A 24,128-nucleotide genomic window follows, 5' to 3' on the forward strand; every position below is an offset into this window, starting at 1 on the left:
CTTCTGCCATTGCCCTCCTGCTTCTTGTGCCGCCTTGTCTGTTTACGTGGGCGACAGCCGTGATGTTGTCCGACTGGATCAATACCGGTTGACCCTGAAGCAGAGGCCTTGCTTGACTTAGGGCATTGTAAATGGCCCTTAGCTCTAGGATATTTATGTGAAGAGACGTTTCCATGCTTGACCACAAGCCCTGGAAATTTCTTCCCTGTGTGACTGCTCCCCAGCCTCTCAGGCTGGCATCCGTGGTTACCAGCATCCAATCCTGAATGCCGAATCTGCGGCCCTCTAGAAGATGAGCCTTCTGTAACCACCACAGGAGAGATACCCTTGTCCTTGGAGATAGGGTTATCCGCTGATGCATCTGAAGATGCGATCCGGACCATTTGTCCAGCAGATCCCACTGAAAAGTTCTTGCATGGAATCTACCGAATGGAATCGCTTCGTAAGAAGCCACCATTATTCCCAGGACTCTCGTGCACTGATGCACTGACACTTGTCCTGGTTTTAGGAGGTTCCTGACTAGCTCGGATAACTCCCTGGCCTTCTCCTCCGGGAGAAACACCTTTTTCTGGACTGTGTCCAGAATCATCCCTAGGAACAGTAGACGTGTTGTTGGAATCAGCTGTGATTTTGGGATATTTAGAATCCACCCGTGCTGACGTAGCACTACCTGAGATAGTGCTACTCCGACCTCTAACTGTTCCCTGGACCTTGCCCTTATCAGGAGATCGTCCAAGTAAGGGATAATTAATACGCCTTTTCTTCGAAGAAGAATCATCATTTCGGCCATTACCTTGGTAAAGACCCGTGGTGCCGTGGACAATCCAAACGGCAGCGTCTGAAACTGATAATGACAGTTTTGTATCACAAACCTGAGGTACCCTTGGTGAGAAGGGTAGATTGGGACATGGAGATAAGCATCCTTGATGTCTAGAGATACCATATAGTCCCCTTCTTCCAGGTTCGCTATCACTGCTCTGAGTGACTCCATCTTGAATTTGAACCTTTTTATGTAAGTGTTCAAAGATTTTAGATTTAAAATTGGTCTCACCGAGCCGTCCGGCTTCGGTACCACAAACAGCGTGGAATAATACCCCTTTCCCTGTTGTAGGAGGGGTACCTTGATTATCACCTGCTGGGAATACAGCTTGTGAATAGCTTCCAATACTGCCTCCCTGTCGGAGGGAGACGTTGGTAGAGCAGACTTCAGGAACCGGCGAGGGGGAGACGTCTCGAATTCCAATTTGTACCCCTGTGATACTACCTGCAGGATCCAGGGGTCCACTTGCGAGTGAGCCCACTGCGCGCTGAAATTCTTGAGACGGCCCCCCACCGTGCCCGAGACTGCTTGCAGAGCCCCAGCGTCATGCTGAGGACTTGGCAGAAGCGGGGGAGGGCTTCTGCTCCTGGGAAGAGGCTGCATGGTGCAGTCTTTTTCCCCTTCCTCTGCCCCGGGGCAGGAACGAGCGGCCTTTTTCCCTCTTGCCCTTATAGGGACGAAAGGACTGGGTTTGAAAAGACGGTGTCTTTTTCTGCTGAGAGGTGACCTGGGGTAAAAAGGTGGATTTTCCAGCCGTTGCTGTGGCCACCAGGTCCGATAGACCGACCCCAAATAACTCCTCCCCTTTATACGGCAATACTTCCATATGTCGTTTGGAATCTGCATCACCTGACCACTGTCGCGTCCATAACGTTCTTCTGGCAGAAATGGACATCGCACTTACTCTAGATGCCAGGGTGCAAATATCCCTCTGTGCATCTCGCATATATAGTAATGCATCCTTTAAATGCTCTATAGTTAACAATATACTGTCCCTATCCAGGGTATCAATATTTTCAGTCAGGGAATCCGACCAAGCCACTGCAGCGCTGCACATCCAGGCTGAGGCGATCGCTGGTCGCAGTATAACACCGGTATGTGTGTATATACCTTTTAAGATATTTTCCAGCCTTCTATCAGCTGGTTCCTTGAGAGCGGCCGTGTCAGGAGACGGTAACGCCACTTGTTTTGATAAGCGTGTGAGCGCCTTATCTACCCTAGGGGGTGTTTCCCAACGTGCCCTAACCTCTGGCGGGAAAGGGTATAGTGCCAATAATTTATTAGAAATCAGCAGTTTTTTATCGGGGGAAACCCACGCTTTATCACACACCTCATTTAATTCATCTGACTCAGGAAAAACCACTGGTAGTTTTTTCACACCCCACATAATACCCTTTTTTGTGGTACTTGTAGTGTCAGAAATGTGCAATGCCTCCTTCATTGCCGTGATCATGTAACGTGTGGCCCTACTGGACATTACGTTTGTCTCGTCACCGTCGACACTGGATTCAGTATCCGTGTCAGGGTCTGTGTCGACCATCTGAGGTAACGGGTGTTTTAGCGCCCCTGACGGTGTCTGAGACGCCTGAACAGGCACTAATTGATTTGTCGGCTGTCTCATGTCGTCAACAGTTTTTTGCAAAGTGCTGACATTGTCACGTAATTCTTTAATTACTACCATCCAGTCAGGTGTCGACTCCCTAGGGGGTGACATCACTAACACAGGCAATTGCTCTGCTTCCACATCATTTTCCTCCTCATACATGTCGACACAATTGTACCGACACCCAGCACACACACCGGGAATGCTCTGATAGGAGGACAGGACCCCACTAGCCCTTTGGGGAGACAGAGGGAGAGTTTGCCAGCACACACCAGAGCGCTATATATATATATATATATATATATATATATATACAGGGATAACCTTATATAAGTGTTACTCCCTGTTATAGCTGCTGTATTTATATATTAGCTGCCAATAGTGCCCCCCTCTCTGTTTTACCCTGTTTCTGTAGTGCAGGACTGCAGGGGAGAGTCAGGGAGCCGTCCTTCCAGCGGAGCTGTGAAAGAAAATGGCGCTTGTGTGCTGAGGAGAAAGGCTCCGCCCCCTTCACGGCGGCCTTTTCTCCCGCTTTTTTTCAGGAAACTGGCAGGGGATAAATGCATCCATATAGCCCAGGAGCTATATGTGATGCATTTTATTTAGCCATATAAGGTTTTTATATCATTTTTATTGCGTCTCAGGGCGCTCCCCCCCAGCGCCCTGCACCCTCAGTGACCGGAGTGTGAAGTGTGCTGAGAGCAATGGCGCACAGCTGCAGTGCTGTGTGCTACCTTATTTGAAGACAGGAACGTCTTCTGCCGCCGCTTTCTCCGGACCTCTTCGCTCTTCTGGCTCTGTAAGGGGGCCGGCGGCGCGGCTCCGGGACCCATCCAGGCTGAACCTGTGATCGTCCCTCTGGAGCTAATGTCCAGTAGCCAAGAAGCCCAATCCACTCTGCAGTCAGGTGAGTTCGCTTCTTCTCCCCTTAGTCCCACGATGCAGTGAGCCTGTTGCCAGCAGGACTCACTGAAAATAAAAAACCTATTTAAACTTTTACTTCTAAGCAGCTCAGGAGAGCCACCTAGCTTGCACCCTTCTCGTTCGGGCACAAAAATCTAACTGAGGCTTGGAGGAGGGTCATAGGGGGAGGAGCCAGTGCACACCAGCTAGTCTAAAGCTTTTACTTTTTGTGCCCAGTCTCCTGCGGAGCCGCTATTCCCCATGGTCCTTACGGAGTTCCCAGCATCCACTAGGACGTCAGAGAAAAAATATGGTACTCCAAAAAAAAGGTTTGGATGCCTCTGCTATAGAACATATTAAAATATAAACACGAATAGAGCCAGCATCTCAAATATACAAGGTTGCTGAACCCCAGGCATTTTATCAGTTACAGAGCATACCACACAGGAGATTATTTATCAAGCAAGTATACCCTTTAAATAACAGAAACAGCAGTTTCGGCATGTAAGGACTGAATTAAATGTAATAAATTAGAAAGCAGCCCTTGTAGCAGCCGTTCCCCCAGTTTTCTACTGGAACGTTATGTAACAAGATCTGCAAAGTGTAAATTTTCATGCGTGGGCTAATAGAAGATGGAGTTAGCCTGCTAATTTAAACAGGGCAGCCTTGCCATTGAGGGTGCTTGTGATCCCCCTCCAATGGGAAGGATACAATCTAGATGCCAATTGCAAAATGTTCATATTGCGCAGAACACAGTGTCCCGGCCGAGTCTGAATTTCGGATATGCAATCACTTTACTTCTTACGGATGACCAAGACGTGCTCTTATCAGAGCCTATGTCTCGTGTTTTAGATGAATACATTCCCCAGACAAAAAGATTCCTTACTGCCACAATATGCACTGATAAAGACTCTGGTTACATTTTTAATAAATATGTCCCACAATCTGAATTAGAGTGGATCGGGTTCATGATTCAGAGATTCTGTAGGCTGAGCCTCTATTTCTGTCTCATAGTGCGTATGGGACACAAATCTAAAATGAGGGTAATTCAATAGTAAATAACAGTGTATTCAAGGTATATGGTAATTTTAGGCTATGATAAGCACTCTGCAGGGTCCTTCAATAAACTTGTTTACAGGAAATGTGATATGCATAGGGGAAAAAAAGGTCTTCCCATCAAACTCTTTAGCACAATCCAATTCCTGTTTATATACATTTCAGAATGTCTGGTAGCCCTGAATTGAACTAGACTTTATGTATGAAGAAAAGTAAAGTTCATCGCTTACCTGCTTATCCAAATGTCTTTGTAATAGGCACTGAAATTAATGCCGTCAAAAAGCTCAGAGTGAATAAAATCCACATGAAAATGGTCCCAAAAAGGACCAAACGGGTTTCCATCCTAACAAAGAGAAGGAAGTATAATTGATATCCATGGGAAAAGCCATTTGGTGCTTTGAGCAACACTGGTGAGAATGCAGCTTAGCAATGCAATGCAAGTCAGTGAACACACTGAAGCATGAGACACACAGCACCACTGTGCATAAATGAATACATTGACACACACCGACAAAAATGCTTCTTCTCATGTCAATCGTTCCCAGTGAATGGATAGCCTGAATTCCCACTGCAGGAGATGGGTACACATCCTTATAGACACTGAGGGGTATATGCAATTGCGGTCGAATTCCCGAAATTGTCGAATTTCGGGTCATTTTCGCCCCAAAAAAAAAATTCGCCTATGCAATTCAGTGCTTTCCGACCAAAAAACTGACTTTCAAAATTCGACTTTTTGAAATTCGAATTTTTGCAAATTTGACTTTTCTGCAATGATACAAGTGCTGCAATTCGACCAAAGCATATTCAATTCAAGTTTGGAAATTCGACAGCAGTGCTTTTAGACAGCAAATTCGTCATTTTCAATCCGCCACACTTTGGAGGGTGAAAACAATAAAAAAAATTTTAAACATGTTTTTTTTGGTGTTTTTTTTTTTTTAGGAATAGCATATCTATTTATATTAGAAGGGATTAGGTACTTTTTTTTTTTTTTTGGAGGCACAAATATTATTTATATATTTTTGAAAATATTATTTTTTTATTTTATTGCTGGAACGGTAAAAATCCTTTAAAAAAATGGCGTGGGGTCCCCCCTCCAAAGCATAACCAGCCTCGGGCTCTTCGAGCTGGTCCTGGTTCTAAAAATGCGGGGGAAAAATTGACAGGGGATCCCCCGTATTTTTAAAACCAGCACCGGGCTCTGCGCCTGGTGCTGGTGCAAAAAATACGGGGGACAAAACGAGCAGGGGTCCCCCGTATTTTTCACACCAGCATCGGGCTCCACTAGCTGGACAGATAATGCCACAGCCGGGGGTCACTTTTATGCCGTGCCCTGCGGCCGTGACATTAAATATCCAACTAGTCACCCCTGGCCGGGGTACCCTGGGGGAGTGGGGACCCCTTCAATCAAGGGGTCCCCCCCCCCCCAGCCACCCAAGGGCCAGGGGTGAAGCCCGAGGCTGTCCCCCCCCATCCAATGGGCTGCGGATGGGGGGGCTGATAGCCTTTTGTGATAATGAAAAGAATATTGTTTTTTCCAGCAGTACTACAAGTCCCAGCAAGCCTCCCCCGCAAGCTGGTACTTGGAGAACCACAAGTACCAGCATGCGGGAGAAAAACGGGCCCGCTGGTACCTGTAGTACTACTGGGAAAAAAATACCCAAATAAAAACAGGACACACACACCGTGACAGTAAAACTTTATTTCATACGTCGACACACACATACTTACCTATGTTCACACGCCGACATCGGTCCTCTTCTCCATGTAGAATCCACGGATACCTGAAAATAAAAGATCAATATACTCACCTCAGCCATGGTCCAGAGATACATCCACGTACTTGGCAAAAAAAGAAAACGAACACACGGGCCACCGGACTGAAAGGGGTCCCATGCTGACACATGAGACCCCTTTCCACGAATGAGACCCGTCAGTGACAGCTGTCACACAAAGGTCTCTAAAGCCAATCAGGAAGCGCAACTTCGTTGCGCTCACCTGATTGGCTGTGCGCTGTCTGAACTCAGACAGCGCATCGCACAGCCCCGTCCATTTTATTCAATGGTGGGAACTTAGCGGCTAGCGGTGAGGTCACCCGCCGGTCAGCGGCTGACCGCGGGTAACCCCACCGCTAGCCGCTAAGTTCCCACCATTGAAACTAATGGAGCGGCTTTGCGATGCGCTGTCACAGCACAGACAGCGCACAGCCAATCAGGTGAGCGCCACGGAAGTAGCGCTTCCTGATTGGCTGAAGGGACTTCAGTGACAGGAGTCACGTGATGTCCCGGCATTCGGGAGAAAGGGGTCTGATGTGAAAGCATGGGACCCCTTTTAGTCCGGTATGGAGCGGGTGTTCGGTTTGTTTTTTTAACAAGTACGTGGATTTATATCTGGACGTGGATGTACCTCTGGACGCTGGAAGGTGAGTATAATTTTTTCACAGGTACCCTCGGATCGTCGGAGACCGTGGCAGTCGGCGTGTCAACATAGGTAAGTATGTGTGTGTCGGTAGTGTGTAACAAAGTTTTACTATCAAGGTGTCTGTGTACTGTTTTTATTTGGGTATTTTTTCCCCAGTATTACTACAGGTACCAGCGGGCCCGTTTTTCTCCCGCATGCTGGTACTTGTGGTTCTCCAAGTACCAGCTTGCGGGGAGGCTTGCTGGGACTTGTAGTACTACTGGAAAAAACGATATCTTTTTATTATCACAAAAGGCTATCAGCCCCCCCATCCGCAGCCCATTGGATGGGGGGGGACAGCCTCGGGCTTCACCCCTGGCCCTTGGGTGGCTGGGGGGGGGGGGACCCCTTGATTGTAGGGGTCCCCACTCCCCCAGGGTACCCCGGCCAGGGGTGACTAGTTGGATATTTAATGCCACGGCCGCAGGGCACGGCATAAAAGTGACCCCCGGCTGTGGCATTATCTGTCCAGCTAGTGGAGCCCGATGCTGGTGTGAAAAATACGGGGGACCCCTGCTCGTTTTGTCCCCCGTATTTTTTGCACCAGCACCAGGCGCAGAGCCCGGTGCTGGTTTTAAAAATACGGGGGATCCCCTGTCAATTTTTCCCCCGCATTTTTAGAACCAGGACCAGCTCGAAGAGCCCGAGGCTGGTTATGCTTTGGAGGGGGGACCCCACGCCATTTTTTTTTCCGGGTTTTTCCCGTTTTTTAAAATCGCGGCAAAATCCGCCAAATCGGCCGATTTTCGCCCGCGGGTCTGTCGAATCCGTTTTGCATTGAATATGGTGAATTCCAGCAGCCACCTGCCGGAATTCACCTGTCGAATTGTGTCGAATTTAAAAACGGCGATAATTTGCCGCGATTCGCCGTGAATTGCATATACCCCTATGTTACATCAGCCAGCCATAATTACACCCGTATTGTGTGCACTGAACTAAATTCACCTGTATGTCAAGTTGTACACAGCTGTGTGACCACAACACCCTATCCGTGTTTGGGTACATAGCAGTCATTATCAGTACACACATGCACCAGCCCTACATTTAGCGCAAGAGAGCAGGCAGATATCTGTATACACACAACTCTGCTTAGCCCACAATCCCGTCTAAACATTCTCGCTAAACTATGTGCGAATGTCCTGTTACCACTCAGTTACACTCCTACAGCCACCAGTGGAGATGCGACGGAGTTGCGCAAAGTCTGGGCGGCCAGTAGATGCATGTGCTTGGCTATTAAGCATGCACAGAACAAAAGCATGCAAGAACTTCTATGGGCGGAATTCAAATGTTTAGTGCGCCTGATCTCTCATCTAAAGTGATATGTGATCGCGTGGTGCAATTCAATTTTATTTTTTGTAAAGCAACTAAACCCTGCCAAAGTGCAGTTTGGGCACCCAAAAGAGTCAATTTTCCTGTATTTCAGCTCACTACCCCCCCAGGGGGTGTGAGCTGAAATGCAGACGCCGGCAGCCATCGAACGGTGCTACATTGAAAATCTCCATTGGGCTGCATCTAGTGGCTGCCCATTTGAATTCCGCCCATTGACTCAACTCACAAGTTTATTAAACGACGTACAAATTGTCCAAGCTACCTTCATAGGGCAGGTCTTCCTATCAGGGCTTCTCTGGGCAGCTGCTGTGAAACAATATGCCACACGCATATTGATGGGCCAGTACTTAGAAGCAAACTTCTCCATGAACTCCTCCATACTAATTACTCTGTGATACTTGCCCAAAGGTGCTAGCCGAAAATACTCTTTAAAAGATACATGGACCTGTACAAAAGACAAGAGAACAGATCACATGTTTAATGCAACATAAATACACATGCAACAGGATTGAAGATATATTATTTTTATATATATATCTATATATATATATATATATATATATATATATATATATATATATATATACACACACACACACACACATATACACATACTGCTCAAAAAAATAAAGGGAACACTAAAATAACACATCCTAGATCTGAATGAATGAAATATTCTTATTAAATACTTTGTTCTTTACATAGTTGAATGTGCTGACAACAAAATCACACAAAAATTATCAATGGAAATCAAATTTATTAACCCATGGAGGTCTGGATTTGGAGTCACACTCAAAATTAAAGTGGAAAAACACACTACAGGCTGATCCAACTTTGATGTAATGTCCTTAAAACAAGTCAAAATGAGGCTCAGTAGTGTGTGTGGCCTCCACGTGCCTGTATGACCTCCCTACAACCCACACAAGTGGCTCAGGTAGTGCAGCTCATCAAGGATGGCACATCAATGCGAGCTGTGGCAAGAAGGTTTGCTGTGTATGTCAGCGTAGTGTCCAGAGCTTGGAGGCGCTACCAGGAGACAAACCAGTACATCAGGAGATGTGGAGGAGGCCGTAGGAGGGCAACAACCCAGCAGCAGGACCGCTACCTCCACCTTTGTGCAAGGAGGAACAGGAGGAGCACTGCCAGAGCCCTGCAAAATGACCTCCAGCAAGCCACAAATGTGCATGTGTCTACTCAAACGATCAGAAACAGACTCCATGAGGGTGGTATGAGGGCGAGACGTCCACAGGTGGGGGTTGTGCTTACAGCCCAACACCATGCAGGACGTTTGGCATTTGCCAGAGAACACCAAGATTAGCAAATTCGCCACTGGCGTCCTGTGCTCTTCACAGATGAAAGCAGGTTCTCACTGAGCACATATGACAGACGTGACAGAGTCTGGAGACGCCAAGGAGAACGTTCTGCTGCCTGCAACATCCTCCAGCATGACCGGTTTGGCAGTGGGTCAGTAATGTTGTGGGGTGGCATTTCTTTGGGGGGCCGCACAGCCCTCCATGTGCTCGCCAGAAGTAGAACACTTAAACAACAAATCCTAGATCTGAATGAATGAAATATTCTTATTAAATACTTTGTTCTTTACATAGTTGAATGTGCTGACAACAAAATCACACAAAAATTATCAATGGAAATCAAATTTATTAACCCATGGAGGTCTGGATTTGGAGTCACACTCAAAATTAAAGTGGAAAAACACACTACAGGCTGATCCAACTTTGATGTAATGTCCTTAAAACAAGTCAAAATGAGGCTCAGTAGTGTGTGTGGCCTCCACGTGCCTGTATGACCTCCCTACAATGCCTGGGCATGCTCCTGATGAGGTGGCGGATGGTCTCCTGAGGGATCTCCTCCCAGATTACAGACAAAAGAGAATGGGGTTGTACAGGTAAGGTGCACACGAAGTCAATTAAAATATAACTTTTATTATCACATTAAGAGGCCAAAAATCGGTCAGCATAGCGAAATATATGGTTAAAAATAAGTATAAAGAAAGACTTAAAGTGCTCTAAGATGGAAAAGTGATAAGATTAAAAATATCTCCACTTTGATGGATGCAAAAACTACGGATGTGTAGGAATTCGTTTAATTTGCAATTATCAAATAAGTTTATTATATATACATGTAATTAAATCAAGCCTATAATTGCTGGCTGCTGTGAAACTTTCAATTCTCGGTGTTCTATCTGATGTATGTCTCTATTATGAGTTTTTGGTGTATCTCACACCTGGCACCTTCAGCCTTCAGATATCCTCATGTGTCACGGGGATTTCTCAAAGATATTTAGATTTGTGATAAAACAAGGAGTTAATGAATATACCAATAAGTGTGCCCTGGATTCACTGTTCTATATCACCCAGGCAGTCACTCCCGTTACATAGCCGTATCAACATTGATATGTGAGACAGTTTGGTTATAAACCGGCTTGATCACGGAGTGTGTCCTTCTATTGTATATATACTATGATCACAGGAATTATTGCCTCTACCCCCAAACGAGGCCAGAAAAGATTTTTTTATATCTGGCTGGGGTTAATTGTAAGATGTGCACACGGAGATTAATATCTCCTTTAGTATTCTTGTATGAGATACAATTAGTGGATGCTTCCTATTCACAGTAAAATGAACACTGCTTAAGTTATCCTTTATTGTCATAAACTTATTGCGTAATACCTGATTTGTGAAACGTTTTAGGACTGTGAGGTAAATGGGTAGATGTGTTACTACAACGTATACCCAATCAGTGTTTGCCCCCTTATTATTGCACCTGGTCTTATATTAAACCCAGTAAATGCATGCTATAAGGATAGAATGCATGGCATAGTATGTTTCAAAATTGCTGTGTGAACATCTGATAAGTCACATATTTTTCTATTACCATACAACTGTTCTATCCCTGAATGTCAGGGCCCACATCAAATAAGTGGAGTAGGGAGCATTAAAAATTAGCTCAATCAGCATGTGTAGAGGCAGTACATATGTGCTCTTATTAATCCTATGTTAGTGTTTTCCCTGCTCAAATGAGCATTAAAATCTTCAGTATTGTCAGTGCCCCAGAGATATAAATGATTGTGGTTCACAAAAATAATTGTATCATTGATCACTCTATTATTCGTATACCGGTATTTCTTTTACTCCTTTAGTAACCATCTGGTATAATTGATATAATCAGTATAACGGAAAACACATGTGGCTGAAGGTTGCAAAGGTGAAAGTATTGTTACGGCATATACTATGTCAACATTCATTAGTTTTATCTGGCATGTCTATGCCTGCCATTTAACAGTATGTCAGATCTTATACCCAATTTCAGGTAGACATAATACACAAAATATTGGGAGGCTGCGACACGCTGCAACGGCGTCTATGAAGTCGGCATTTGTCCGATCACGGGTAATCCCGTTTGACCTGCAGCGGGCCAGCTCCCTGTTGTATATGGAGTTTAACAGATAAATTTAAGGTAGACACAATACACGAGAGATTGGGAGGCTGAGACACGCTGCAGCGGCGCCTATGAAATCGGCATTTGTCCGATCACGGGTAATCCCGTTTAGCCGTGCAGTAGTCCAGCTCCCTAATATATATGAAGTTTTAACAGCTAACGTAGTTAATGCAAGGACATCTCAGTGGAGGAAGATGTCCTTGCATTAACTACGTTAGCTGTTAAAACTTCATATATATTAGGGAGCAGCGTCCCAATATTTTGTGTATTATGTCTACCTGAAATTGGGTATAAGATCTGACATACTGTTAAATGGCAGGCATAGACATGCCAGATAAAACTAATGAATGTTGACATAGTATATGCCGTAACAATACTTTCACCTTTGCAACCTTCAGCCACATGTGTTTTCCGTTATACTGATTATATCAATTATACCAGATGGTTACTAAAGGAGTAAAAGAAATACCGGTATACGAATAATAGAGTGATCAATGATACAATTATTTTTGTGAACCACAATCATTTATATCTCTGGGGCACTGACAATACTGAAGATTTTAATGCTCATTTGAGCAGGGAAAACACTAACATAGGATTAATAAGAGCACATATGTACTGCCTCTACACATGCTGATTGAGCTAATTTTTAATGCTCCCTACTCCACTTATTTGATGTGGGCCCTGACATTCAGGGATAGAACAGTTGTATGGTAATAGAAAAATATGTAACTTATCAGATGTTCACACAGCAATTTTGAAACATACTATGCCATGCATTCTATCCTTATAGCATGCATTTACTGGGTTTAATATAAGACCAGGTGCAATAATAAGGGGGCAAACACTGATTGGGTATACGTTGTAGTAACACATCTACCCATTTACCTCACAGTCATAAAACGTTTCACAAATCAGGTATTACGCAATAAGTTTATGACAATAAAGGATAACTTAAGCAGTGTTCATTTTACTGTGAATAGGAAGCATCCACTAATTGTATCTCATACAAGAATACTAAAGGAGATATTAATCTCCGTGTGCACATCTTACAATTAACCCCAGCCAGATATAAAAAAATCTTTTCTGGCCTCGTTTGGGGGTAGAGGCAATAATTCCTGTGATCATAGTATATATACAATAGAAGGACACACTCCGTGATCAAGCCGGTTTATAACCAAACTGTCTCACATATCAATGTTGATACGGCTATGTAACGGGAGTGACTGCCTGGGTGATATAGAACAGTGAATCCAGGGCACACTTATTGGTATATTCATTAACTCCTTGTTTTATCACAAATCTAAATATCTTTGAGAAATCCCCGTGACACATGAGGATATCTGAAGGCTGAAGGTGCCAGGTGTGAGATACACCAAAAACTCATAATAGAGACATACATCAGATAGAACACCGAGAATTGAAAGTTTCACAGCAGCCAGCAATTATAGGCTTGATTTAATTACATGTATATATAATAAACTTATTTGATAATTGCAAATTAAACGAATTCCTACACATCCGTAGTTTTTGCATCCATCAAAGTGGAGATATTTTTAATCTTATCACTTTTCCATCTTAGAGCACTTTAAGTCTTTCTTTATACTTATTTTTAACCATATATTTTGCTATGCTGACCGATTTTTGGCCTCTTAATGTGATAATAAAAGTTATATTTTAATTGACTTCGTGTGCACCTTACCTGTACAACCCCATTCTCTTTTGTCTGTAATATGCGTTGCTAATTGGTTGTCCTAGGTAGCACCCCCAAGACTGAGGTATACGAATCCCTGAAGTATATATTGGGGTCATTAGAAGATTTTTCTCACTTCAATATCTTCTAATACATAACTTGAGAGTGCAGATCTCCTTTGTAGTTTTTGTTGTCAGGATCTCCTCCCAGACCTGGACTAAAGCATCCACCAACTCCTGGACAGTCTGTGGTGTCTGTGGTGTTGGTGGATGGAGCGAGACATGATGTCCCAGATGTGCTCAATTGGATTCAGGTCTGGGGAACGGGCGGGCCAGTCCATAGCATCAATGCCTTCGTCTTGCAGGAACTGCTGACACACTCCAGCCACATGAGGTCTAGCATTGTCTTGCATTAGGAGGAACCCAGGGCCAACCGCACCAGCATATGGTCTCACAAGGGGTCTGAGGATCTCATCTCGGTACCTAATGGCAGTCAGGCTACCTCTGGCGAGCACATGGAGGGCTGTGCGGCCCCCCAAAGAAATGCCACCCAACACCATTACTGACCCACTGCCAAACCGGTCATGCTGGAGGATGTTGCAGGCAGAACGCTCTCCTTGGCATCTCCAGACTCTGTCACGTCTGTCACATGTGCTCAGTGAGACCCTGCTTTCATCTGTGAAGAGCACAGGGCGCCAGTGGCGAATTTGCCAATCTTGGTGTTCTCTGGCAAATGCCAAACGTCCTGCACGGTGTTGGGCTGTAAGCACAACCCCCACCTGTGGACGTCGGGCCCTCATACCACCCTCATGGAGTCTGTTTCTGATCGTTTGAGTAGACACATGCACATTTGTGGCTTGCTGGAAGTCATTTTGCAGAGCTCTGGCAGTGCTCCTCCTGTTCCTCCTTGCACAAAGGTGGAGGTAGCGGTCCTGCTGCTGGGTTGTTGCCCTCCTACGGCCTCCTCCACGTCTCCTGATGTACTGGCCTGTCTCCTGGTAGCGCCTCCATTCTCTGGACACTACGCTGACAGACACAGCAAACCTTCTTGCCACAGCTCGCATTGATGTTCCATCCTGGATGAGCTGCACTACCTGAGCCGCTTGTGTGGGTTGTAGACTCCGTCTCATGCTACCACTAGAGTGAAAGCACCGCCAGCTTTCAAAAGTGACCAAAACATCAGCCAGAAAGCATAGGAGCTGAGAAGTGGTCTGTGGTCACCACCTGCAGAACAACTCCTTTATTGGGGGTGTCTTGCTAATTGCCTATAATTTCCACCTCTTGTCTATTCCATTTGCACAACAGCATGTGAAATTGATTGTCAATCAGTGTTGCTTCCTAAGTGGACAGTTTGATTGCACAGAAGTGTTATTGACTTGGAGTTACATTGTGTTGTTTAAGTGTTCCCTTTATTTTTTTGAGCAGTGTATATTATATACACACACACACACATACTAGGTGATTCATCTCTCTTCACACCGTCGTAAGGGCTACGCCTCCTTAACCCTTTCACGTCCTTGTGGCGTGCAATATTTCTATTATATGGAGTATTACCTCCAATCATAATTGTGTGAGTGGTAAATTTTGCACGGACAAAGGGCGTGCGATGGTTAAGGGGTCGTAGCCCCTTGCAACGGCGTGAACAGCGCACACAGGGCCTGATGAATCACCTAGTAGGTGCTGTGGTTGGGGGAGTGGCAAGTGCGGGGGAGACGCGGATGGGGGAGGGGGTCTGGGGGTGGGGCTGGTGCGGGGGTGATGTGGGTGGGTGTCCGGAGCCACAGCGGGTGGGGGGGTGCCGCAGGTGGAGGAGGGGTGGGTGCGGGGGTACTGTAGGTGGGGGCCCGGAGCCACCACGGTTGGTGGTGGAGGGGGGTGCCGCGGATGGGGCCCGGAGGTACTGCGAGTGGGGAGGGGCAGGTAATGCTTCTCCTCATGGAAGCAGCTAAGCTGCTGTCCTCCCTTTGGCAGTGGCTCTCCCAGAGACTTGCACAGCAGCCAAGCAGCCAGTCACTATTGTTAGTGCCGGTGTCCTAACACGCCACATTACAGGGAAGAAGATGCACTCAATAAACTACAGCTCCCAGCAGGCCTTAGTGCTGGAATGCTTCGGCGCTAAGGGCTGCTGGGAGCTGTAGTTTATTTAGTGCGTCTAACACCCTGTAATGCGGCGCGTTGGGACACCGGCAGTAACAATAGTGACTGGCTGGCAGAACTGACTGACTCGCTGAATCAATGTAAAAGGTGAGAGTGCTCTGCAGTGTCAGTGACACTGCACACCCACTGCACTGCACAGTCACCTTTTACATTGATTCAGCGTCCATACATTACCCTCCGCGATATCACCCACTCTATCCGTTACATTAGCCATCTCAGGGCTTCCAAGCCGGCAGCCCAGGTGCTGTGTTGCTGAGTCAGGGCCTCTGGGGATCTGGGCTCGGCTGTGGTGGGGAGGCACATCACGCGCAAAGGAGACTCCAGGGCCTTCCGCTGTGCTGCTTTCATACACATCTATGCCGGTGTACGCAGCAGCTTTTGTTCCACCTGCGCCGCGGCTAGGGAGTGGGGATTGTTGATGCCGGAGGGGGCAGGCGGACTGGCAGCAGGACATAGGATGCTGCAGTAAAAGTGTTTTTTCCCCCCTATCTACAGCGCAGAGACTTGTTGCAGATGCAGTGGCATGCCCTCCAACTGTACCTTTTTGGCAGGTACAGTACCTTTTTTTTAATGGTCTGTACCGATTTTTGGCTCTCCAAACTTCCATTGAAAGTATAGGAAACGGGGCATGGCCACACCACTTTACCCGTAGCCACGCCCCCTTTTCGAATTTGTACCAATTTTTATGTGTAAATTGTCGGAGGGTATGTTGATGCAGATGCAGTGGGCCTATTTTGGGGTGTGGACCTGCAGCTGCAGCTCCATCAGCCTCATTGTTAATCCTATTCTGGGAGCACACAGCAGCCAAAGGGCGGAGCCTCCCATTGGATGTAACCTGTGTGGGAGGGCGTTTCTCGCCCAATCAGCTATGGACTGGGTGTGATAGACCTGCTGCTAATCCAATGAGAGGTCCTAGCCACACCCAGTGTTAGCCACACAGTCACAGAGTGACAGATCTGGGCTATTATATAGGAGATATAATACATTCAATATATTAAATTTCCAACATTATAATGACACTGTGGAAAATAATAATAATAATAATGCTATGCAGTCACGTATTTGCTTTTTCAGACTGGATAACAAAACAAGTGCAGGCAAATCTGGTGCTCACATTTGAGTATGGAGGACGATGATGGTTATAAACGATCCACGGGGGTACCACTAGAGTTCGATTTATCATCTTGGCAAATGCTAAAGACCCAAGGAAATGATCTGCTTGATTTCCGAACCGTCCTGTGCAAAACAAAAAGTTAGTTATAGAAGGTTTGTTTTATATACATGTGGGTGTGACATCACAGTCTCCCTGTATCAATTTGCCAGAAGCCACTATTCTGTGTTGTTGTTAATACTCAGATTGGCTGTATGTCGGCTTTGCCAGCCTACTTCATACTTGCTACGTATGAACACTCAGGATTGGATGAGCTGGATATACTCTGGTCTGTCCTATAGGAGCCAACATTTAAAAAAAGAATGTGAATGCTATCAGCATGACTGATCATTGCCATGCATACATATGGCTAGTGGCAGCACAAACAGCACCAACAGAGCTGCCCCCTATGGCCACTTCATCTTCAAGTCTGTGTATATTCATTAATCATGAAATAAATGCAACAAGTGCTATTGTCAAACACTTGAAAGGAATCATCATTGTTATTTACCAATATTACTCAAAAGTATAAAATCTATACACAAACCATAGCCATCAATTAGATTATTTTTTTTCATGATTGTTAGTAAAAGTGAATTGGGGTGTTGTCCTTTTAGAGCTCATCTGACCACTTAAGCAATGTTCGTAAATAACTCATTTGAAACAAATGCAACTGAAATGAATTAAATAACAAATGTGTCAGTTCCTTAGCAATGTTATATATACCAGCAAAATATAATTAGAATTTTGAATGCCCAGAAAACAAATCCTTTCCATACATCTTAGATGCATAATAGCAGCTGTAGGAGAGTATTTCTATATGCCAACTTTAGTTTGGAACGAAAGATTCCAGAATTGGGTGGATAAAATCTTCAGAGAGTAACAAAAAGAAGGGTGGATTGCAAAAAAAATGAAAAAAAATAACATAATATAGGATTACTCATAGTTTCTCTCTATTTTAGAATGTGGAAGTGACCTATTGTCTCAGGATCCTAAATAGAGATTGAATACTCTAGATCAGGGGTGGCCAACCAGTCAGTGACAAAGAGCCAAAAAACCTTGTTAGGTACGTCAAAGAGCCGACATCGAGCCGATGGCGCGCATGCAAAAATGGAATGTGGCCTTGAGCCTGCTAGACCACACCCCTGGTATAAAATACATTGAAAAAGCCAGAACAACATAAAATTATTTTTTTAAAGCCAAATCCATTGAAAAAGCCACTTTCACATAAACTTCAGCTCCCCCATGTGTCACTCCAGCCAGCTCCCCCATGTGTCACTCCTGCTAGCACCCTCCTATGTCACTCCAGCCAGCTCCCCCGTGTTAATCCAGCCAGGTCTCCAATGTGTGACTACTGCAAGACCCTGTTGTGTCACTCCAGCCAGGTCTCCCATGTGTCACTACTGCCAAGACCCTGCTGTGTCACTCCAGCCAGCTCCCTCATGTGTCACTCCAGCCAACACCCTCCTGTCCCTCCAGCCAGCTCTTCCATGTGTCACTCCTGCTAGCACCCTCCTATGTCACTCCAGCCAGCTCTCCCATGTGTCACTACTGCCAAGACCCTGCTGTGTCACTTCAACCAGGTCTCCCATGTGTCACTCCAGCCAACACCCTCCTGTCACTCCAGCCAGCTCTTCCATTTGTGACTCCTGCTAGCACCCTGCTATGTCACTCCAGCCAGCTCCCCCATGTGTCACTCCAGCCAGCTCTCCCATGTGTCACTACTGACAAGACCCTGCTGTGTCACTCCAGCCAGGTCTCCCATGTGTCACTACTGCCAAGACCCTGCTGTGTCACTCCAGCCAGCTCTCCCATGTGTCACTCCAGCCAGCTCCCCCATGTGTGACTCCTGCTAGCACCCTCCTATGTCACTCCAGCCAGCTCCCCCGTGTTAATCCAGCCAGGTCTATAATGTGTCACTACTGCAAGACCCTGTTGTGTCACTCCAGCCAGGTCTCCCATGTGTCACTACTGCCAAGACCCTGCTGTGTCACTCCAGCCAGCTCCCTCATGTGTCACTCCAGCCAACACCCTCCTGTCACTCCAGCCAGCTCTTCCATGTGTCACTCCCAGGGCCGGAGCTTCCACTAGGCAGCTTAAGGCAGCTGCCTAGGGGCGCCGGGGCCTGAGGGGGCGGCCTGCTACAGCTGCCCTACCTTTTACAGCCACTGCAATCCCCCAGAATGCGTATCTTACAGTAGCCGTGACTGCTAAGCTCCTGTATTGCAGCCTCCAGCTCCACCTCCACCCGGCACAGGCAGTAACTTTGACAGCTCCTGGAGTCCTGGCTGGGGGTGACATGGAGCACTGCTCTTCATTCCAGGCTCTTTCACAGACTACTCAGTTTCAACTCTGCACTGCAGCCTGCAGGTAAGGTGGCTGCACAGTGCATTCTCTGCATTGATAAGGAAAGAGGGCGAGAGCAGCGGTGTGGTAAGGCAGTGGGGGGAGGAGATAAGGAGCAGGCATGCACACAGTCTGGGGGGATGAGCAGCAGCATGCACACAGATTTTGGGGGGATAGAACAGCAGACATTTACCAGAGTAGGGGGGAGGGGGTGAGAGCAACATGCCTTTCATCTGAAGGGTGGGTAGGGGGAATGGGGTGTAGTATGGTATGCCGGCAGCCGGGCTCCCAGCGACCAGCATACCGGCGCCGGGAGCTCGACCGCTGGCATACCGACAGCGTGGCGAGCGCAAATGAGCCCCCTGCGGGCTCGCTGCGCTCGCCACGCTGCAGGCACGGAGACATGCTAAGCGCGCCACGCTATTTATTCTCCCTCCAGGGGGGTCGTGGACCCCCACGAGGGAGAATATGTGTCGTTAGGCCGGGTGTCGGGATTCCGGCGCTGGTATACTGTGCGCCGGGATCCCGACATTCGGCAACCAGAAGACCATCCGGGGGAAGGGGCAGAAGGCAGAAGTTTTGCCTAGGGTGCCGAGAAACCTTGCACCGGCCCTGGTCACTCCTGCTAGCACCCTCCTATGTCACTTCAGCCAGCTCTCCCATGTGTCACTACTGCCAAGACCCTGCTGTGTCACATCAACCAGGTCTCCCATGTGTCACTCCAGCCAACACCCTCCTGTCACTCCAGCCAGCTCTTCCATGTGTGACTCCTGCTAGCACCCTCCTATGTCACTCCAGCCAGCTCCCCCGTGTCACTCCAGCCAGCTCTCCCATGTGTCACTACTGCCAAGACCCTGCTGTGTCACTCCAGCCAGGTCTCCCATGTGTCACTACTGCCAAGACCCTGCTGTGTCACTCCAGCGAGCTCTCCCATGTGTCACTCCAGCCAACACCCTCCTGTCACTCCAGCCAGCTCTTCCATGTGTGACTCCTGCTAGCACCCTCCTATGTCACTCCAGCCAGCTCCCCCATGTGTCACTCCAGCCAGCTCTCCCATGTGTCACTCCTGCTACCACCCTCCTGTCACTCCAGCCAGCTCTTCCATGTGTCACTCCTGCTAGCACCCTCCTATGTCATTCCATCCAGCTCTCCCGTGTCACTCCAGCCAGCTCCCCCATGTGTCACTCCTGCTACCACCCTCCTATGTCACTCCAGGCAGCTCCCCCATGTGTCACTCCAGCCAGCTCTCCCATGTGTCACTACTTCCAGCACACTCCTGTCACTCCAGCCAGCTCCCCCATGTGTGACTCCTGCTACCACCCTCCTATTTCACTCCAGCCAGCTCCCCCATGTGTCACTCTTGCTACCACCCTCCTATGTCACTCCAGCCAGCTCTCCCATGTGTCACTCCTGCCAACACCCTCCTGTCACTCCAGCCAGCTCTTCCCTGTGTCACTCCTGCTAGCACCCTCCTATGTCATTCCAGCCAGTTCTCCTGTGTCACTCCAGCCAGCTCCCCCATGTGTCACTCCTGCTACCACCCTCCTATGTCACTCCAGCCATCTCCCCCATGTGTCACTCCAGCCAGCTCTCCCATGTGTCACTACTTCCAGCACCCTCCTGTCACTCCAGCCAGCTCCCCATGTGTGACTCCTGCTACCACCCTCCTATTTCACTCCAGCCAGCTCCCCCATGTGTCACTCTTGCTACCACCCTCCTATTTCACTCCAGCCAGCTCTCCCATGTGTCACTCCTGCTACCACCCTCCTGTCACTCCAGACAGCTCTCCCATGTGTCACTACTTCCAGCACCCTCCCGCATCACTCCTGCCAGTACCCTCCAGTGTCTCTCCAGCCAGCTCTGCCATGTGTCACTCTAGCCCACCCTCATGTATCACTACAGCCCCCTCCATCTACTCATGCCATTGCAGCAGTCCCTAATGTGACCTCTGTTTGCTTGTCTCACCTCTAGTATCTGGCTCCTTCAGTTTTCAGTCCCTGTAGTGCTGCTGCGTGTCTGGCTGGAGTGCAGCGGTTTCTGTATCTGTTGTGGTCACATAATTTAGAGTGTTGGGAGCCACATTTGAATAAAGAAAGAGCCACATGTGGCTCAAGAGCCACAGGTTGGCCACCGCTGCTCTAGATTTTCAGATACACTTTAGGATTTAGGGGGTCATTCCGACCTGATCGTAGCTGTACTAAATTTAGGACAGCTACGATCACTTACACTGACATGCGGGGAGACGCCCAGCACAGGGCCAGCCCCCCCTCCTGCACAAGTACAAAAGCATTGCACAGCGGCGATGCTTTTGTACTTGAAGAGTAAATCCCAGCCAGCGCAGCTCCTGAATAACCCCCTTAAAGTAAAATTCTAGCTCCCTCTGTCCAGTGGGGCAGATGTATTAAGCCTGGAGAAGTGATAAAGCAGTGATAAGTGCAAGGTGATAACGCACCAGCCACTCAGCTCCTACCTGTCATTTTTCAAACCTGTAATGACTGGCTGGTGAGTTATCACCTTGCGCTTATCACTGCTTTATTACTTCTTTATTCCTTCTCCAGGCTTAATACATCTGCTTTGCACCCGATGATAGCACAGTGGAGCTGAAAAACAACTCCTGTTAAAAGCAGATATATAACCCTGTACTGTGTCTTTGCTTTTAACAGAGTTTCAGCGGTTTAGTCTCAAGGGTGAATTTAATTAGCGTTGAAATTGCGGTAATTTACCACGATTGCTTTTTTGCCACCAAAATACCGTATGCGTGCTCTCACGATTTGCATATTCAATTACAAAATCGCAAAAACGGGATCACCACAAAAAAATTGGTGCCGAAAATGAAAAGTGAAAAATGGGTAAATTTGCTTGTACACCCTCCCAAAAAAAAGTTAAAATAAGATTGGATAACAGTATAGAAGTTTATTATTGGTTAGAATAAAAGTATTTCTGGTACTTGGGTCAAATGGCTGTTATATGCATTTTTTTTAAATGTTAAAAATAAAAAAATTATAGCAATTTTTTTACAGCAAAATAAGTGCTCTGATAAAATTCGGGGCACATTATTCGGCAATTAAAAATGCTGAAAAACATTTACGTGCCTAATTAGTCATTCAGGGTGGTGTCCCAGGGGTTCTGAACCAATTCCCGACATTTTTAACTTACAATAGGGATTTTCCCCCAAGTAACCACTTGCTCAGAGTTTGTGAATTGAAATTTTCTGTAAAATTACAGTGAAACCGTTTTCACGGACAACTGAATAGGCTCGTTTTGCCATTCACGGTAAATTCACGTTTTTACCACAAAATGCGTTTTTGCGGTTAACAGTGTTTCACTGTACTACACTGTTCTAGTTACTAAACAGGTACTCTCTTAGAGCTACTTTGTATTTTATTGAGTGGTACCACTTCTGAAATGTGCAGGCAATGGAGAAATAGATGCAAAGCACAGAAAACATGAGCAAATTAACCCCCATAACAGAGTTGCACTTTCATGCAGTAGACAGGCCCCTTTTGTCTAGAGTTAGTTTGGCGCAAACCAGCATCAGAGCGCACTGTACTTTTCCTGCATGAGAAAGTCAGTTAGACTTCTACAAACTTAGATGTACTCGAAATGTGCACTTGCGTGTGCTCAGGTCCTGACTATGGGCCTAATTCAGACCTGATCGTAGCAGCAAATTTGTTAGCAGATGTGCAAAACCACGTGCACTGCAGGGGTGGGTGGGGGGCAGATATAACGTGCAGAGAGAGTTCGAGTTGAGCGGGGTGTGTTCAAACTGAAATCTAAATTGCAGTGTAAAAATAAAGCAGCCAGTATTTACCCTGCACAGAACCAATATAACCCACCCAAATCTAACACTCTCTGCACGTTACATCTGCGCCCGCCCCCCCCTCCCTCCCACACACACACACACACACAATGCATGGTTTTGCCCATCTGATAACAAATTTGCTGTTACGATCAGGTCTGAATTAGGCCCTATGCCCAGTGCAAAAATATGTAAGATCTGGTCTGCAAAGATGTAACCATATAATATAAAATCTTACAATTTTCATATCAACATCTTCGTTGGTAATTATGGAGTTTAGCAGCGTACAGTCTGCATCTTTGTGATTGTGCAATTTACAGAAAAAACAAATATTCCCTTCTCCACACCACCAGCTATTAGTGTATTTACCTCAGCTCTTTTATACTGTCCTGAGCTACTGATACTCAGTCACTTCTGACAATGCAGATGCCCCATGCTAGGCTTCCCAAACCATTAGCATTCGTCTTTGTTCTATCTCCAAACACTTGTTACTCTGCATGTTCCTGGCGCTCCATCTTCTCGTTCTTATGTTAAGTGACTAAGAGTAACATGTACTAAGCAGTGAGCCAGTGGAGAAGTTACCCATGGTAACCAATCAGCTGCTCTATATACTTTTATAGTATGCAAATTATAAATGTTACATCAATGCTGATTGGTTGCCATGGGCAGCCTCTACACTGGCTCGCTTCTCCACTTTTATCACTATATTAGTACATCAAGGGAGGGATGTATCAAGCCTTCTAAAGAGATCAAGTGACCATAGCAACCAATCCGATTCTAGCTATTATTTTATACAATGTCCTACATAAATGATAGCTAGAATCTGAATGGTTGCTACACCTACATCTGTCCTCTTTAGAAGGTTTCATAAGTCTCCATGTTAATGGCAGTTCATGACCGGAAGAAGATGCAGCTGCAATGGGGGTACCCGGATGATAGATAGACAGTGCCTAGTTAGAGAGTCAATAGATAGACACCATATGTTAGGCAGACATTAAGTCATCAGGATCAAAAGGTCGACAGGGTCAAAAGGTCGACATGAAAAAGGTAGACAGCACAAAAGGTTGACATGAAAATAGTTGAAATAAAAGACAAATGTTTTAGTTTTTTTTTTAAATTTAACATGTTTTTGGACTATTTCATACCTTCTCTATCCATGTCGGCATAGAGTTGGCTATCAACTTTGTGGCGAGCGCTGCTAGGGTATGCCTTTCTACAGTTGGGGGTCCCTGATGACAAAACTATACACACAAACCACAAAAATGCAAAAGACATGGGGGTATATGCAATTGCCGGCGAATTGCGGCAATTTTTCGCCCGTTTTTTTAATTCGACACAATTCGACCGTCGAATTCCGGCA

General features: G+C 46.5%; 1 protein-coding gene across 1 annotated transcript in view; it reads right to left on the bottom strand.

Moving 5' to 3' along the window:
* The window catches only part of POFUT1 (protein O-fucosyltransferase 1), a 92,299-nt gene that overhangs the window by 55,871 nt on the left and 12,300 nt on the right, over positions 1 to 24,128 (bottom strand). The window contains exons 2-4 of the mRNA XM_063959085.1: positions 16,588 to 16,709; positions 8,431 to 8,613; positions 4,613 to 4,725 (exon numbers count right to left, since the gene is read on the bottom strand). Of these exons, the coding sequence (XP_063815155.1) occupies positions 4,613 to 4,725; positions 8,431 to 8,613; positions 16,588 to 16,709 (418 nt within the window). The remainder of the gene's footprint in view (positions 1 to 4,612; positions 4,726 to 8,430; positions 8,614 to 16,587; positions 16,710 to 24,128) is intronic.

Source organism: Pseudophryne corroboree, chromosome 3, assembly GCF_028390025.1.
Source record: "Pseudophryne corroboree isolate aPseCor3 chromosome 3, aPseCor3.hap2, whole genome shotgun sequence".
In the NCBI taxonomy this organism is placed as follows: domain Eukaryota; kingdom Metazoa; phylum Chordata; class Amphibia; order Anura; family Myobatrachidae; genus Pseudophryne; species Pseudophryne corroboree.